This window comes from Carassius carassius, chromosome 44, assembly GCF_963082965.1.
Source record: "Carassius carassius chromosome 44, fCarCar2.1, whole genome shotgun sequence".
Taxonomy (NCBI): domain Eukaryota; kingdom Metazoa; phylum Chordata; class Actinopteri; order Cypriniformes; family Cyprinidae; genus Carassius; species Carassius carassius.
Window position 1 is genome coordinate 21,822,513 of NC_081798.1, and position 18,188 is coordinate 21,840,700.

Sequence of the window (18,188 nt, forward strand, 5' to 3'; positions counted from 1 at the left end):
ACATCCAACACTGCTGTTATTAAACTTTTAAAAGAAATGGTTTTCTATCTTAACATACAAAAAAATGCATGTATCTTCAAAATCCAATACACTTTTTCTCAAAGTTTTACATTACATTCATGGTTCCGGAAGACTAAAGACTAGACTAATGAAAATGCTGAAACTTCACAGGAATAAATTACATTTGAAAATATATTTTTTTAAATAAAACATTTTAAATGACATTTCACAATATCACTGTTTTTACTGTATTTTTGATCAATAAATGCAGCCTCGGTGAGCATAAAAAACTTCTCTCAAAACAATTATCAAATCTTAATGATTCCAATCTCCTGACCCGTTGTGTATGTTATGCCAAAACTAACTGTGCTATTAATAGACTTAAAGCAAGAAAGACTAGAAAGAAAATAATATCACATTTTATACAAGAAGTCAAGAGTGTTACAAAAAATATAAATCATCTGTATCTCAAACAAAGCACACCTCGAAGGAATAATATTATTGCTTTATTATTTTTCATTATTACTGAATATATTTCTCCTTCATGTGGTACTATTATTTTAGCTGTCAGAAATGATATGTTTATAATATAAATATATTGATTATCCAACACGTCGACTAGTCACTTTGGTAAAATAATGTTTATTACACATTTTATATATTATACGGTTTATAAACTTTCAACCTTTTGCTAACAGCCCACATCTTTACCCCTTTTGTATACAAAGGCCTTTTAACAGGACATTTATACAGTAACTTTGTTTCAAAGGAATATATTTGGAATGGCATGAGGGTGAGTAAACAATGGCTGAATTTTGGGAGAACCGTTCCTTTAGCTACCAACTCCATTTATCAGCAGATAAGTATCCTGAAGGGTTTTCTTCACCTCAGATCATTTTGTATTCCACCCATGACAAACAACAGCAAAAGCATTCGCTCACTCCGATACGGCAAAAATGAGTTTTGGGTAAAGCTTTGCACATTACAGTGTGTAAGACAAACAGCATTAGTGCTTGAGCGTCAGCACGGACAAACGGTTGGAGAAAGATGGCAGCCCCAGAGAGAGATGACAGCAGACACAGCCACCCCTCGCTGGGCTCTTAATAGAGCTGCCCCCCTCAGAAAGGTGATCGCTTAGGAGAGGACCGTAAGATAATATTTACATCACAACTGAGCAGCGCAGGGGGGTTTGGTGGGAGGGGTGGCTAACGGTGGAGTGAATCAATGAATTTACTGTATCAGCCGTAACCTTAGCAGCAGTAGCTGATCCGGCTCACGCTTTCTTAGCTCTCAGAGCTGGGCCACGTCACCCCTCGCTGGGTAGATGCCCCGCAGATGGCCCGTTTCACAAAGCAACAAAGGCGCCTCATCAAGATCCGCCACGCAGGAGACCCGCAGATTTAGGATGTCCGCCATGTTTTCGGTCTTTTTCTTCATAATTCAACACCTTTTGACAATAATTGCTCTGACGTAAGTAGATTTTACAAAAGCTCCTCGACACCATCAAAAGATTTGACAGATTTTTAATTTACACACCTTCTTTGTGCCTTTACTGAGACTTGTGGTGCAAACGTGGTGTCACACTACAGGGAATCCAGCTGTTTTGAGATTAATGAATCTGTGTAGAGACCCCAGAAAATCTGAACCATGGCTTTGCATCTTGTCTTTTAGCACTGGATGATAGTGCAGACTTGAAAGCTGACCAAAAGTCTAATTATAGCACATGCACACATTTCAAATTTACAGCCTTTCCCGTCACGTTTCATTAAAAAAAATGCTTTGCGAGATCTTTTGGAAATTTTAGTTTTTGAAGTTTTTTTCATGAAAACATGTTTTCAGAACTTCGTTGCATAAAGTATACATTAACGGAAGCAAAATGAAGTATAAAAATTGGTAACACTATTTTAAGGACCAATTCTCACTATTTACTAGCATGCTATCTACCTTACTTACTATTAATAAGCAGCAAATTCGGAGTTTAGGCAAGGCAAGAAAAAAAATGTAGTCAATAGTTAGTAAATAGTGAGAACTGTACCTTAAAATAAAGTGTGTCTGAAAAGTTTAACTTATTTTATTATAGCTATATAGATATATAGATATATATAGATAGATAGATAGATAGATAGATAGATAGATAGATAGATAGTAAATTAATAAATAGTTGTATATCAGCCAAATATTGTCCCATTATCCTAACAGACCATACATCAATGGAGAGCTTATCTATTTTCAGATGATGAATAAATCCCAATTTAAAAAAATGTACCCTTATGACTGATTTTGTGGTCCAGGGTTACAAATAATACTTATAATAGAATGACAAAACAATATTTTATTATTATTATTATAAAGTAAAATTAAAATGAGAATACGAGCAAAAACTCTAATAATATTTAAAGATAACACTTGGCTGAACGATCTACCAGGGTCTGTATCTCATTGTTTCCTGAACACTCACTTCATCTGCTATTGGTCAGGCAAACAGCCAACACTGCTGTGATTAAACTTTAAAGAGAAATGGCACACTTGCAGTTGCACTTGCTCTTTTACATACAAAATATTTCTCAAGTGTTAAAGGTTTTTCAATTACATTCAGAGAGGTTTAAAATAATAATAATAATAATTTTCCCATAAAATGAAATGCTATACTGTTTTTTGGTCATAGTTAATCCAGTTAAATCAATACACTTAATTTATCTCAGTTTTTGTGAAAACAACTCATGCAATTTAGGAACCTCAAGTAACCTCAAAGTTTTGGTGTACTCATGGCCTGACAGTAATCCAAGAAACCACAGTGAAGGGATTATGATTTCAGTGTGTAATCATTCCAGTGAATATTTTGCATTTGGATTATGTTTACTTAGATTTTAATTATTTCCCCCTATGTTTTAATTTATGAAAACTTTGAATATTTCTGGTGAGAAAATAAAGAGTACATCTATGATCATTTGTGTGCTTTAAAGGTTCAGGTGTGATACAAATAAAAATAAATACCTGAGATATAAACATAAAAGTTAGAATAGTTTTAAATAATCTATGTGATATTTGAAATGATGCAAAGTGCACGATGCATTACTATGCAGCAGTACTGAACAAGCCATCCCATGCATGAGCGATAAACAACAACATCAGGATAAACAAAACAACACTTGCTCGAATCCTCAGCGCGCTGTACACGCGGAATACTGATCTGGGTTCTGCTAATGGAGCAGCTGCGGAGAGAGACGTGTGGATCGCATTTCACATCCTTATCAATCACTGTTCTGTTCTTTTGTCGCATTTGGAGAAGCTGCTTCCAGCGGCGAAACCCAATCAGTGTTTCTTGTGCGTGTTCAGGGCCAGCCGCTGACCTGACCCCGTATCAGAGATTCCCAAACACACACAGACTGTCATACTTCTTCAAATAAACACCTAGGTGATGGAGAGATTTATTTTAGTTTAGAGCATGAAACAGGCCTTTACTTTGTTTTTGTTTTTTTGTGAGACTGCATTAAAAATGCTAAGTAATTTAGTTTGTTCGGATATAGACAGATGAATGGATCACTGTAATCATTTTTTAATAAACCTGAAAAGACCAAAACTACAGAGCAACACTGCCACCTAGAGTTTCCATTCAGTGAACCACAGCTTTTATGACTTCATTAATGGGCATAAAAAATCAAATAGAGAAGTGTGACGACTAATGCATGCTAGGAAAATCAAATTCAGCCCAACAGTGAATGTGTTAGATACGTATGGGTACATATATGGAAAATTAGGCTTCTCAAATCGTGATGCATGTGTTGCATAATTTATGGTCATCCTGTGAGGAATCTTAAGGAAGTTGGCAGTTTTTAAATTCTGTTTCATGCATGAATTCCTAATGCGCAAAAGCAAATTCATAGTGGTTAAAAAAAAATTAAGCATTTGGAAGAATTTACAAATATTTTTAAAGTTCTTCAATTTTTTTTTATGTTCTTCAAAAAAATAAAATAATGTATCTTCCTTATGTGCTGTCATAAACTTTAAAATGGCCTGAACAACAAATCTAAATTAAAAGGATGGTTAACACAAAAAACGTCCCCATTGTTGCTGTTTTTATTATAAACAGAACACAAAATAGAAAAATGCATATCCATCACCATCCAAAAAAAGACTTTAAAAGTCTGTTTTTCACACAAAGCTATCACGTGATCTCACAGAACACCAAATTATCCTTATATGACAGCAGCAGTGTAAAGATTATAAAAAATAAAAGAAAATGAAAATAATTACAGCATATGAGTTTGGAATGACATGAAAAAGAGTAAATAATCAATTAACAAAATGTATTCATCATGACTTAAAGATTTCAAATTCAGAGAAAAATAATGTTAAAAAAAAAAAGAATTAGATAAGACAAGCGTGCTTTCGACCATCTTGGGTGTGCAGACGAGCTCTTAAAGCTCTACTTGACCCGCGCTTGGCAAACACTTGACAAGCACTTCCTGTCCCTGGATGCTTGCTGCTTTTCTAATGATTGTCAGAAAACCAACTGCGTCAAGGACACAACCTTCACGAGAGCTAAACACAAGAAGTCAATTTGTTTTATTTATATTTTTCTCCCTTGTCGTTATTGCAGGTACAGTCTCCACAATAACACTGAACCCACACAGAATCAGAGAGACAGAACAGAAGATCACTGCTAGTGCTTTTCTCTTTGTGAAAATGGAATCAAATCCCAGCAGCATCAGTGTGAGGGTGTGTGGGGGACGATAGCTATACTTTGTGTATATACACATTTGTCCACTGAAAAGAGCGGACACTATTTAATAATTAATTAACATATAAAGCATACTTGTCTTTATTCTAAAAAAATGCAAAAAGTTTTCTTGTAGGGGTACAGTACGTTATACACACATATACACACATTTAGTATCTGTTTTAAATTACAAACAAAAAAAGTATTTGTAATATGTTTCATCAATTTCTTCATATATATATATATTTTTTTTTTCTTTTTCTTTTTTTTTACATATCAATAAATTACATATAGCTCTAAATGAGAAAGATAATAATATATTTTAATATATTTCACATATTATGGAATTAAAATTATGAGAACAAAAACCCTTAATCTTCCAGACTATACATTACGCTAGAGTAAAGACACTTAACCTCTTGCATCATCAGCATATTTATTAAATCCCATTGCTATATTAATAATATTAATATATATATATATATATATATATATATATATATATATATATATATATATATATCTTTGTTTACCCAGCATCTTAAATAAACTTTCTTTTTTCGCTTTCAAATCAAATGTCTATTTTATTTGTATAGCAAATTACACAATACACATTGCTGCAAAGCAACTTTACCAAATATAATGTCAATATTTACAATATCTTACTATATTCAGGTTACTGCATTCAGAGTACACAGCTTGGGGATAATATAGTTTGCATCTCGGACGATACAAGCAATCAAGCAGTTATTCTTGTGATAGAAATATGCTATATAGTACTGCATGTACTGTATGTAATTAATATATATACAACGTTATATAGAGAGCTGTGCAAAATACAGCTTTGAACTTTTCTATACAGTATACATGTTTTACATGAGTATATTCTATGTAAATTAGAATGTACGATATCCAAATTTGAACATATTGCTGGGTGATGATAGTTAAAAAATGTAAAATCAATGATTAAGTTGAGTAATTTGTTTGAGATTTTCTATAAAATATATATGCCGCCTTAATGTGGCATTTAACTCTAGAGAAGTAGGCAGCATAATGTTGCCACTTACATTTTGAAACATCTGTCTTAAATAGCACCCTATGTTGTCTTAAAATGCTTTCTAGGTAGGCAGTTCACTAAGTTTTGGAACATAAAATACATGTGTGCAAGCCTAGTCTACTCAGTGAAAGAGGCAAACAGAGAAGCCATGTCTCCTCTCTCTCTCTCTCTCTCTCTCTCTGTCGCTGTGCCTTTGCATTATTCGTCATGCCAGCTTAACGGCTCCAGTGTGAGCAGTTTCTGGAAAGAAAAGAGAGGGAAAAGACAGAGATGGCCCAGGGGGGAGTGATATCAATGTTGCGCCACAGCATTTGACTAATGGCTATTCAAGTCCCTCAGATGCTTCTGTCTGACCTGTGGAGTGGACGAACCTTCCCAGCAGCCCTGCGAACGAGCAGTGCCCAGATTAACATGTTAATGATGCGCTCTGCTGAAGACGTGGACAATGGTGCCTCACCACGTCTAGCGAATGATGCGAGGCGAGCTAAAGAGAGTGAGGTTTCTCTGGTTTCCATGTTTGTGTTCCTGCTCATATCAATGGCTCAAATGTTTTGAATGTCAATGGAAGGAGAATAAAACCCGCAGAGAAGATAAAATCAGTACAAAAGCCTCAGAACATTAGCTGTTCGGCCAGAGCTAAAGTGCTTCTGCTGCCTGCAGTGTGTGTGTGTTGGAGTGAACGTGAGCCATCTTAGCTGTATGTGTTCAAATGCGTGTTAAGTGTTTATTTAGCCAATTTGTGTTTTTGAAGGTGCATATGTTTTTAACAATGTGTGTTTGAAATATGTAAAATCCATTTAGTCACTGCATTTGAGTGTAGTTTGAGTTATTTTATTGTTTGTGTGTGTGTGTGTGTGTGTGTGTGTGTGTGTGCTCTTGTTTTTGTGACATATCAGGACACAACTCTGTATAATGACATGGGTATGACACAGGTATTACAAGGAGAGGGTGACTTATGAGGAAATAACCCATTTCCCCATTTTTCTAAACGCTTATAAATCATACAGAATGATTTTTTTTGAGAAAGTAAAAATGCACAACGTTTCCTGTGAGGGTTAGGGTTAGGTGTAGGGTTGGTGTAGGGCCATAGAATATACAGTTTGTACAGTATAAAAACCATTACACCTATGGGATGTCCCCACTTTTCACAAAAACAAATGTGTGTGTGTGACTTTAGTTGGTTTACGTTGGAGTGTGTATGTTATTATTTCTATAACGTCTGTTTACATTATTTTATTTGTGTTCTTGTGTCATGATTGTATGTGTGCATACCTAAAGGAACTTAAAAACGTCTTGGTTACGTATGGTAACCCTCGTTCCCTGAAGGAAGACCGTCGCAAAATGGGATATCGCATTTTGCGACGGTCACCGACGTGGCGTCGAGAGTGACCGACTGAAAGGGAACTATATTTTAAATATAAAATGTGAAATCCAAAAATGTGTATCCAAAAGTGAGCTAAATCTGACAAAACCACATTGGTGAAAATGTTATGAAGTTAAAAAGTATATATTTTTCAATTGTATTATATTATATATGTATTTTCACAAATATGCATTTTATATATGTTATATACATTTATATATATTATTTATGTATGTGTATAAAGACTCATTTATACTGTGTGATTAATTAAGCATAAATATTTTCACTATACTAAAAGCAGTTTAAAATATTATTTGGAAATATTCACTTTGTGTTAAGTGTGCCTTTTTTCTACTGACTATTACAATTACATTTAGTGTAAACCTGAAAAGAAACATCTTAAGTTCAAGCACTAAAAATAATTAAATATGTGCAGATTTGGTTTGTATAACTACAATTATTTTTTTTCCTACTAGTCTAGAAAGCAGAATACAAAAAGTGGTAAATAAAAGAGAGAGAGAGAGAGAGAGAGAGAGAGAGAGAGTGTGTCTTGGATTAGATAAGAAATGTTGCACTGGAAACTAGCTATAATAAAATAAAATTTGTAAAAACATTTTCTAAAATTTTCTGTGGTAAATAGTTCCCTTGCTGCCCCCAGGGGGTCCCTTAGTTTGAAACCCCTTGCACTCATGTGAGGTTTTAACTGTATGTGTGTGTTAATTCTAAGGTGTATTTGTATTACCATTTGCATTCGAATGCTGTTGTGTATTTGAGTATGCTGGTTTTGTGTAGCAATTGAGTAACTGATGTTTATTTGAGCTGAGGTCCATTAAAACCCAAGTTTTAGAGCTCTCAGTAAGGTGTCTGTCTGTGTGAGAACGAAAGAGCTGTCAGTTTAGAGGTATTGTAAAAGCCCAGCTGACATTTCAGCCTCATTTGCAAATAAGAGGAAAAGGAAACTGCAAATAAAATGAAAAACATTTGATAAGCGGTGAAGAAAAAGGAGAATATGACATTTCTCTGTCGGAGTAAGAGGCTACATTTTACTTTTTTGTTGCCACTGCGGCAGACACTACAGTGTCTTGATAAAAGAATCAGAAGACCTGCGGATGCACCGAAAACTGAATAAATTATAATTGTAGATCAATCATAACAATTTCTGCTTCAAAGAAATAAATTTTATAGAATATCTGATAAGGGTGAGCCATCAAAACTGAAATTAAATAGAGGACGATGGAGGAAGTTGAAAGTATACCGTAGCGGACAATTCCCAATATTTATCCACTAAGATTACGACAGTCAGCTTTGAAACTTTCATAAGAGAACAGACAGCAGAAAAGCACACCTCCTGCCTCTCTCCGTCAGACGCTGCAGTGTGGATATGTGTCTTGACTAATCACTTGAAATCGGAAATAAATGTTCGCTCGGTAAATGTAGCGTGAAAAAGAAACAGCTTTTTTTCCCCCTCAGTGAGGAGCTTGTGGGATGTTAATTGATGGGAGTGTGTGGCGGCTGCTAGTAGCACTGAGGGATCATTATCACTGGGGCTGAACGACTGCATCTACCGCCACAGTTTGTGTTCTCTTCCCAAAACCTGCAAAGAGACACGAACAGCGCTGGAGAACTGCTGGGAACGTCCGTCACTAAACGCTAGACGTTCCTAAAACCTGCAACAAACTTTCACAATGACTTGACTTAAAACAACGGAGGGGCTTGAACAAAAGCAGCTTTTATCGACATACACTGAGCTATGGTGCTCATGTGGGACATAGAAGTTCCAAGATTGCCTGCAACCTGATCCAATTGCACCAAATTCAGAAAATAAGAAGAGAAATGCCACATAAGAAATTCCTCAATTACTCACCTTAAAAACCAAATGAAAAACATGCACTTTTTTTGGATTAAAACCCAGTCGGCAACCTGAATCTGTTCCCTTAATATAATATCTCTTGTTCTCAATTAAATGTCTCAATTAAAAAGTTGCAAAAAGGCCAAAAATGAAAGTAAAAAAAAAGAATAATAAGTAAATAAAATAAAATCTTAGCCATGAAACAAACTTCCCCAATGATTTGACTTAAAATAATATATATATATTTTTATTTTTATTTTTTTATATTCTTTCAGAGCCATAGCTTATCAGTCAACCACATATGCACCATCCATGTGATGCTCACATGGGAGTTGTAGGTTTGAATCTGATTTTTCACTCCCTTAATAAAATCCCCTTTCAAAAAAACCGCTAGTGTCAAAAAGTCTAAAAATTAAATGTTTCTAATAAAAGATCAAATTATTCTGAAGATTTAACCAAAAAATAATAATAAAATAAAATAATAATAATCCCAAGGCATTTTACATTCTAGAATGGGTTAGTAAGATGGAAGCTGCAGCCAGAAGTTTGGGTTAAAAGATTTAGGTCATGCTTTAACTGCCACACAGAAGTGAGGGCGATCCAGAAAACCTGACATGGAACATTCTGGGTTAGCAAACGGCACGTTACCCCACATGTACGCGCGCCAGCATTCCTGCATCCTAACCGTCTTAACTCACAGTCCTGACCTACATTTCTACAGCGTGTCTGTCAAACAGAGGAAAGAGGGGAGAGAGTCTGCTCTTGCTCTGGTGTAAGCAAACTCAGCCCTGTGTTTATGCTGAACGTCAGTCGTGAATGCGCTGCTATTTAAGCATTTATCCTTGCTGTTGTGCAGGAACCCCACTTCAGATGTTAAAACACACAAAGTGGCCATTTCCTCAAGGCAAAAGTTTTGCAAAATTTGCAGGACTGCCAACATAACAGAGAAAAATCTATCATATAAATATGCATTAAAAAGCATGTATTTAATTGGCCAGTCTATACATTCCATAATAAGGAATTTAATTCCAAACTCAGTGCAGTCTGCAGTCAACATGCTTCATCAAAATCACTTTCACTGAGCAAAAAAAAGAACTGTTCACACATTCATGTACTCAAACAGTGAGGCAGCTAGAACTGAGTGCAGAAGAAAGCACTTTTCACCATCGTAAAAACATTGGCCTGCATGATGCGTCCCAACGGCCTAAGACATCTTGGGAAAATACTGCAGACAAAACACAAAAACATGCAAACAGGCTCTTTGTCTGACAGAATGATAATAATGATTTGCAGAATGGATTGCTGTGGTCAGCTTAATGTTCAATGATATCAAAACCAAACATGGAATATTTGGACTTATTACAGCTTAGATCGAAAGCCCTACAAATTCTATATCTTCAATAGTCTTCCCCTTTGGCATGAGATCAACCTTGGTGGTTGTTTAAACGTTAAAAATAATCCTTAAATACCATATAATGCTAAATAAGAGAAAAGGGTTAATAAAATATGTACATTACTAGCAAAAAGGTGTATTTTTCTGTGTTTTTTTTAAGAAGTTTATTTGATTAAATATATAGTAAAAACTAATATTGCAAAATGTTAGGGTTCTTATATTACAAATGATGGTTCTATTACATATGAAATATAATGGTTATTAAGATCAATGCTGAAAACTGTTTTTTTATCAATCATGATACATTTTTCAGGATTCTTCAATGAAAAGAAAGTTCAAAAGAACAGAAGTTATTAGTAAGTCACTTTTGATCAATGTGATGCACAACAAAAAATGTTGAAGAAAAAATATGAAAGGTAGTGTATCACAGATTCCACAAAAACATTAAGCAGCAAAATATGATTTCAATATTTATAATAATAATAATAATAACAATAAAAGAATGTTTTTGAGCACCAAATAAGCATATCAGAATGATTCTGAAGGATCATGTGACACTGAAGACTGGCTGATGATCCTAAAACAACATTGTGATAGCAACTTTTATTATTGTTGTCAAATCAAAACAAAATTAAACAGATTCAACCATGATTCATGACAATGATTCACCCGTGAAAAAAGGTTTAAATATTGGATGATTTATAAATGTTTGGTGTCTTTACAATTCACTAAAAATGATAGTTGCTCTAAATTTTTTTATGTTTTTAATTAAGCAATAACCATGACAAACACATGGGTAATCAGCATTGTCAGCACAATCACTTTATGTTTGTTGAGTTAAAAGATGCACATGCTGGGAACGGCTGGAAAATGTTGTTTAGATGACTGTCATCCAGCATTACAGAACACCACAGCAAAAGGAAATGAAAATAAGAAACAGAACAATAAAAAATGCCAAACCCCAGAATCTGAGGAACCAACTGTTTTCAAACACACAAACAACTGCTTCTTTAGATCATCTTTCAGTGGGAGTCTCTCGTTTAGCTGAATTACATGGAATGTTTTGCCTTAGATGGTGAAAAGTTGAACAAAAGGACGCAAAACACAAGACATCTTGAGCAAGACCAAGGCGAATGCATCCTATTTCCTACTGGGTAAATCAGGGATGTCCAGCAATCATTCCACTCTATATCTTTGTTAAAAAACCTGCCGAACTGCCTGTATAGAAAGCATTTTAAGGCCTCATAGGCATACAGCTAATGTGAGAGCAGCTCTGAAAGATAAGCAGAAATATCGTACTTCTAAAATATCTAACATACCACTTCTACAGGAGTACTGCATGTATTTTGGAAAAAATGACACTTAAGACTGGTTTTGTGGTCCAGGGTCACATATGTGAAAAAATTATTATCTTCAACCCTCATTCTAAAACTCTCTCTAAAACAACCTGTTTTATAGGCCTTTCCTTTAAAGCCAGTAATCAGTTATGATTGGCAAACCCCATTGCACAGGAAACACTATCAACACCCCTCACTATTGCATGTGATTGTTTTGATGAAATGATCAACATAAAACGGTCATTTCCACACAAAGCATTATGAAATCATTCAGTTACAGTTTGTGAGGCAGTTGCAGTCTGATCTAGTACCGCTTCATCTCTCAGCAAATGTTTCTTTGTGAACTCTGATTCGGGATGCCATTAAAAATAAACTATTCACTTGTTCCTTATGCTGGAAACCTTCTGATATCTATACAAAGACACAAACAATGGTGAGAAGATGACTATTCGTTGATGTCTTGCTTTGGAGGCTCTCTTTATGCAAATGTTTGTTCCCGGGTGATGTCATCTTGCACCTCACATTAGCTTGAATATATAAATTATGTGTTTATAATGAGGACATTTTAAGCTATGAAACTTCCAGGACGTTTTAATGGTACAAAGACCTCATATATGTCAAAAGATCAAGGTAAATTTGATATCTCATGCCTTGACCCCTTTCATTTTATACAAAACACAATTAGTACCTGAGGTGTCGACCGCAATAATACAGAAATAGAAACCATTACAAAAATATAATCCTCAGTAGCTTGTTGTGAACCAAAATGTTTATAAATTCATTAACAAAACGAAGACGAGATAACAAATAATAAAACATTTATCTGACAAGGACCCACTGTAGCTTTCATTATAGCTATAAAGCATTTAGAAATGTAACCATGTTAATATAAAAAAATGCAATAGACCATAGCCAGAAATGTATACTGTATATCTAGTGTGGCGGATCAAAAGAAGTGAACTGATTGAGGACAGAAGGTGAAAACAGACCTCGAGCAGCCAGGGCTTGAGCTTGCGGTCGAGGATTATGTCAAATCCCAGAACTTCAAAGCAGATGCTGGCGCTCCCTGGTGGCTGGCCCGGGCGGCACATGCGGTAGGCGTGGAGCACATGAGGTTCGGCCACTATCAGGGTCTTCACCACCAGCTCCTACGAACACATGCACAAAACACGCATTTGTTATAAAAGACCACACAACAAATTTAAACAACTCCAATCAGTGCATTCACAATTGAACGTTGTGAATTGAATTGCTCCAATCACAAGAAATGCATGACATTGTGTTAACTCTCAGTAAGGACATGCTCGTGAAATCTCATTGCATGTGCAAACAGCCCGTATGAGGGACTCATTAACATCCCAGCTCCCTGAAGAGACATGATAGGTCAGAGACTGACAGCACGCTAGGGGAAGACAGGGGCAGATCGTCGGGAGACAGGAACAGACGGCCTGTATCAGCTGCTGTACTCTCTTATCAGAGGTCTGGCAGGCCGGCGGTCTCCCTGCATGATTAAACAGAGGCTGTGTTGAAGTATGAGGGGCAGATAACCGGCGGGACGTTTGCTGAGCATCCCGTGGACCCCAAACGCGCAGTTCCGGAAAAGCAGGTTAGATCCCAGCATGCATCCTCCACAGAGAAGAGAAAGAAGTATGTGTGTGTGTGTTTGTACTCAGCCAAACTGAAAATGTTCATGCATATCTTCTCTGAGGTATAAATGAGAATTTAACATTAGTTATCAGTAGAGTCTGATTCTGAGTCTGAGAAATTACTTCAATAAATAAGGACAGCTTGTGGGCCAATAGAGAGGCACAGAATTACAGAGAAGGTGCACACTGGGTAAAATATAACATACACAGTCAATAAATACAGTTGTGCAATGAGTGGACGAGTTCTCCATTTGAAAGATGAAAGAATTACAATTAGATCTAAAGAGAGAAGTGGACAGCGAGGTGGAAGAGACAGCAAACAGAAACAGAGGAAAGATAAGGGCAGAGCTGTCACACTGGTAACATGGAAGTGTGTTGAAAAGACTGGGTGTGCAATGTCTTCTGATTCGTGTGTGAACTGATGACAACATTTGCATGAAGACAAGCATGAAAACAAATTTTTAGAAGTTGTAAAAAAAATTTAGAACTTCTATTGATTTTACACATTGCTCATGGGGCAAGAAGCTAAAAATTCCAATTACATAATCTTTCAAACAATCTATCAAACAATGTATCATGTGGCCCTAGATTGAAAGTTATTGAAGCAATATTGATAAAAACTACTCACTGAAACATCGCCCCAGAATTTGGCCACATCGTAATCGTTGGTTCGAAGGAACTCTGTGAACCAACCAATAGAGCGCTTGCTGCCTTTGTCCGCAGTTTCATCTCGCTCAAAGTTCTCGTTGTGTTTGTTTACGGAGTAGTTGGTCAAGTGCATGTAGAGCTGGTTCTGAAGAAAAAAATTATTATAAGTTTTATAGAGTGGAGCTTTCTGCTCATTATTGGAACTGAGTTTATTTTGATGTTTGATGTAGACTGTAAATCCATTTACTTACATAGAATAAAAATTTTCAAATCACTTCCGTTATCCTATGCAAACTCACCAAGTTGGACTCGTTTGGCGTGTGGTATTTCTCTGTACCCATTCGCACCAGGCCGTCGTTGTAGAGGAAGACACGTAGTGGATCACAGGAAGTAACAAGAATGTAGAATCTCAGGTCAAATTTGTAGCCCTCCATAAGGAAGGGCTTGTCTAAGTATTCCTGCACAATGAAGTGATCCTGGACCGGGAGCTTTTCATAATTGCGAATCAGAGATATCCTGAGAGAAAATGGATAAGATTCAGCGCACATCCCAAAAATGTGCTGCATATGTTATTGTCTGTAAAAATCCAAAGCTGAAGTGTGTCAGAGAGAGCGACTTTATTAAGGTGGTGTCTCTATCACTGGACCTTTGACCCTGACTAGGCCCAGACATCTTGGTCTGTTTCAAGCCCTGCCATCATTTATTTCCTTTGGTTCTGAGCTTGAACAGATCTCCAGCTCTTGGCTGTTATAGTATACAGACAACTACCCGTTTACCAGTACCAAACACATGAATAAGTGAAGCTTGGCTGTTTAACAAACAAAGGGGCCTTAGAAAAACCAGCTTTGACGGTAAAATATACAGCCATTGGTCTGCATTAACCTAATTGGTTGCATGTTACTTTTCTTCCGGTTTCCATGTGACCTCAGCGTTTACCTGAGACGTCAACTTTCCAAAGACCACAAGCTGTTGAAGGAGGGCTCGATCATCACAGTTCATTTGTTAGCTGTCAACTGATAAATATTGCTAAATAATTTGTCTGCTTGCTCTTGCCGCAATTAAATGCAGAGGTTCAGCACTATTAAAACACAGCTGAATGTTCTCTAGAATTGCGTTGTTATGAAAGATTCTCCTGTGACTCATGATACATTTGACTCATTTATGGTTGTTTGTTTAATACGAGAACAAAATTGCAGAAAATGACCAAACAAGAACAAGGGCCACAAAAAGACCAACATAACACTGAGTTGCTCCATATGCTCAATTAAAACAATTAAAAATGATTTACCGCGATTGAGTCTCCTTCCTACTAGCATTAATAAGTGGCTCTTGAGGGTTTCCAGGATTTATTACACTTCAAATGCATTCTGTTTTCCATAAGAAATGCCACATCTATCGCTAACAGGTGTTTTGTTTAATATATGAACATTTAATTTAGAATTAAATATTAAATATTAATTGCTTTTGCTATTGTGAAGGGAGTTCAGAGTACGTGAATTTGGTGCTCAGCCAAAAGCAGCACACCAACCAATCTTCCTTATCTCCACCGTACTGGCACACAGTCTCTAGTCCTGTGCTTGGCATCCGCTGGCTCAGGTGTGTATTTAGCGTCCAGTAGCTTGTGTTGTGTTATGTTGTAGAGGATAATGGGGTTGTTTGAATTGCATGACATGATTGATGAGGGCTGATGGCAGGTAATCAAAACCCACTTTGGCTGTGGTTAATTTGGCACCAGTGGGGATCTCGTCTTTTAGCCCTCCACAGTTTTTAACAAGCCTCTGCTTAGACACAAACAATATTCATTTAGTTTTCGGCCTGAAAAATAAATTATGTAGGAAGATATAACTTAATTTCCTGCGTCACGCTATGCTTTTTCAAATTTAATCTCCAGCCTAGCAGACGATCTTCTTTCACTTGTTAAATGTGGCACAATAACTCAACCTTTGATGACTTCTCATTTTAATAAGTGCCGGCTTGCCGTAGCATATGACCATAGAAATATTAATTTATGAACAGATAAAAGGCAGTCATAAATAAAACTAATGCCCCATCTGCTGCTGTATACCTTCAGCTTAGGTATAAGGTTTAAGCATTAAAATAAAGGGTTGGTGTTAGGGTTATTATTAAGGCTACAGTTTCGTTTCAAATTTACATTAAGAATTGGTGCTTGTGGGTGGCATAATATTACATACATGAGCAAGACATGGAATGATACTCCTATCAACCAATCTCAACCCCAGTGCTAATTCATCAAACTGGATCAAGAGAGGGGTTTCAAAGATGGCCACCAACTGAAATGACTTGCCTTAACCAACTTTTCCATTAGCCTCTGCTTATAAGATTATAAACAGTTATTCCAGAGTCAATTATTTATAATCGAACATTTTACAAAAATAGATTAAAGAATAAATTTTAGTGTTAAATATCACCTTACATACAGTAAGTATAACTGCAAAAGTTAAATGATGTCAGAGCAACCAAAGCTCAAATTGCATCCAAACACACAAATGGCTGGAACTCCATGCAGCTCCTGTCCTACTTTCAGCAATGAATGAATGACGTCTGATCTGTCAGGCATAGAACATTTTGAAATAGCAACATTTTACTGGGAAATCTATGCCACTTTTGTAGCAGTATACTGCCCACGGGAAAATGACAAATAACCTCTATTTTGAGAAATATTCCAGAACAACACAGTAAAACAGGATGCGCAGTTTTCATTCTGCTGTAACTTACCCATGGCCCATGGCTCCATTGGCAGGCTTAACGATGAACGTTTTCTGCTTGCGTTTTCGTTTCAACTCTTTAACATAATTCTGGAACTGCGTGCATTCGGCTGGGAAGATCCAGGTTTTGGGGATGAAGCTATATTCCTGAGGCTGACTTTTAATCATTCTAAGGAAAGAAAGAGGATATTAAAATTAATGAAAACAAAGAGCTTAAGTCAACTTTTCTTGGCTGGAGGACGGCTGTAATCAGTCACGTATCTAATATGGTATCATATTTTCAAACTCACTTGGACATGTTCCTCGCCAAGCAGTCTTTCCGACAGATCTCACCCATTCCTGGAAAATGGTTTATCCTCTGAGGAAAATAATCACACTGTTAGAGGGCACTCGGTTATTCACCTTTGAAAGGAAAAACACAACATTAGACCCCAAGTCTTGAACTGAGACTATAATATTTTGACATTTATGTCCAATTACAGACTCAAAACAAAAGGTAATTGTCAGACCTTTCTTAACCCCTATTTAGTTCCCCACATTGTTTTTAATTTAAAACTAAAAAAGACGATCAATTTTGACTCTAAGGGCCAAGGTAATTGGTTCTGCATCAGTACCCATGTAGTTGTAGGTACTGACAGATGAATGAATTGCTTTGAATTCAAAGAGGAAGAGAGGGGGTGGAGAGTTTTCTGTATTCTTTGAGCAAATGAGGCTGAACAGGGCCATTAATTTGACTCATATGACCTGTAACTTGGCAGCCGAGCCAATCACAGGAAAGCAAGAAAAGAAAAAATATAAAACAAACATTTTAGTAGGTGTGAAAGCACAGCATGCTTTTCCAAAAATAAAAGTTAAAAAACACAACTTTATGAAAAGTGTTATATGAAGCAAAGCATCTAAGCCAATTGTTTGGGGCATTTTTTTATTTGCAGCTGTACAGTAATATTGTGATACGTGACAGGAAATATTAGTCCAACATGCAGAGTTGCTTTATGAAAGCATGCCCAAACACAGTGTTATACTGAATGTAAATGTTATTTGTTTCAAACATAAAAGACAGATTGATATCTTGGTAAAAATGTTTTTTGCCAATGTGAATTTAGAGTTTACTTTAATCTTTTACTCATCCTTTTACTCATTCCCTATCAAATTCTGAAAATAAATGGAGAAAATGTGAAGTATGGTCATGCTGCTGCAAATACAACAGACTGGCTCTGATGCTGAAATATCTGATATTAATAACATTGTTTAAACATGTAATTTAATGAGGTCAATTAAATTATTACAGTTTTTGAAAGGTAGCCATCTTAATTAAGTATTTGCCGTGTATGTTGTGTTGTTTGTTTGACTGTTTTAATATTTAGCATTTGTGTCAATTCAAACACTAAGCTTCCTCCTGGAATATACTGTTTTAGAGCAATTTTAAGAAAGAATGGTGTATATCCTTCA

At 36.1% G+C, this 18,188-nt stretch overlaps 1 protein-coding gene across 3 annotated transcripts in view; it reads right to left on the reverse strand.

Annotated features, from left to right (window-relative positions):
* Positions 1-18,188, reverse strand: part of LOC132126357 (tubulin polyglutamylase TTLL7-like) — a 126,816-nt gene that overhangs the window by 64,718 nt on the left and 43,910 nt on the right. For all 3 annotated transcript variants that reach the window (XM_059537567.1, XM_059537565.1, XM_059537568.1), the window contains 5 exons: positions 17,030-17,097; positions 16,750-16,908; positions 14,313-14,529; positions 13,994-14,158; positions 12,709-12,867 (listed from right to left, as the gene is read on the reverse strand). In XM_059537567.1, coding sequence (XP_059393550.1) covers positions 12,709-12,867; positions 13,994-14,158; positions 14,313-14,529; positions 16,750-16,908; positions 17,030-17,097 — 768 coding nt within the window. The remainder of the gene's footprint in view (positions 1-12,708; positions 12,868-13,993; positions 14,159-14,312; positions 14,530-16,749; positions 16,909-17,029; positions 17,098-18,188) is intronic.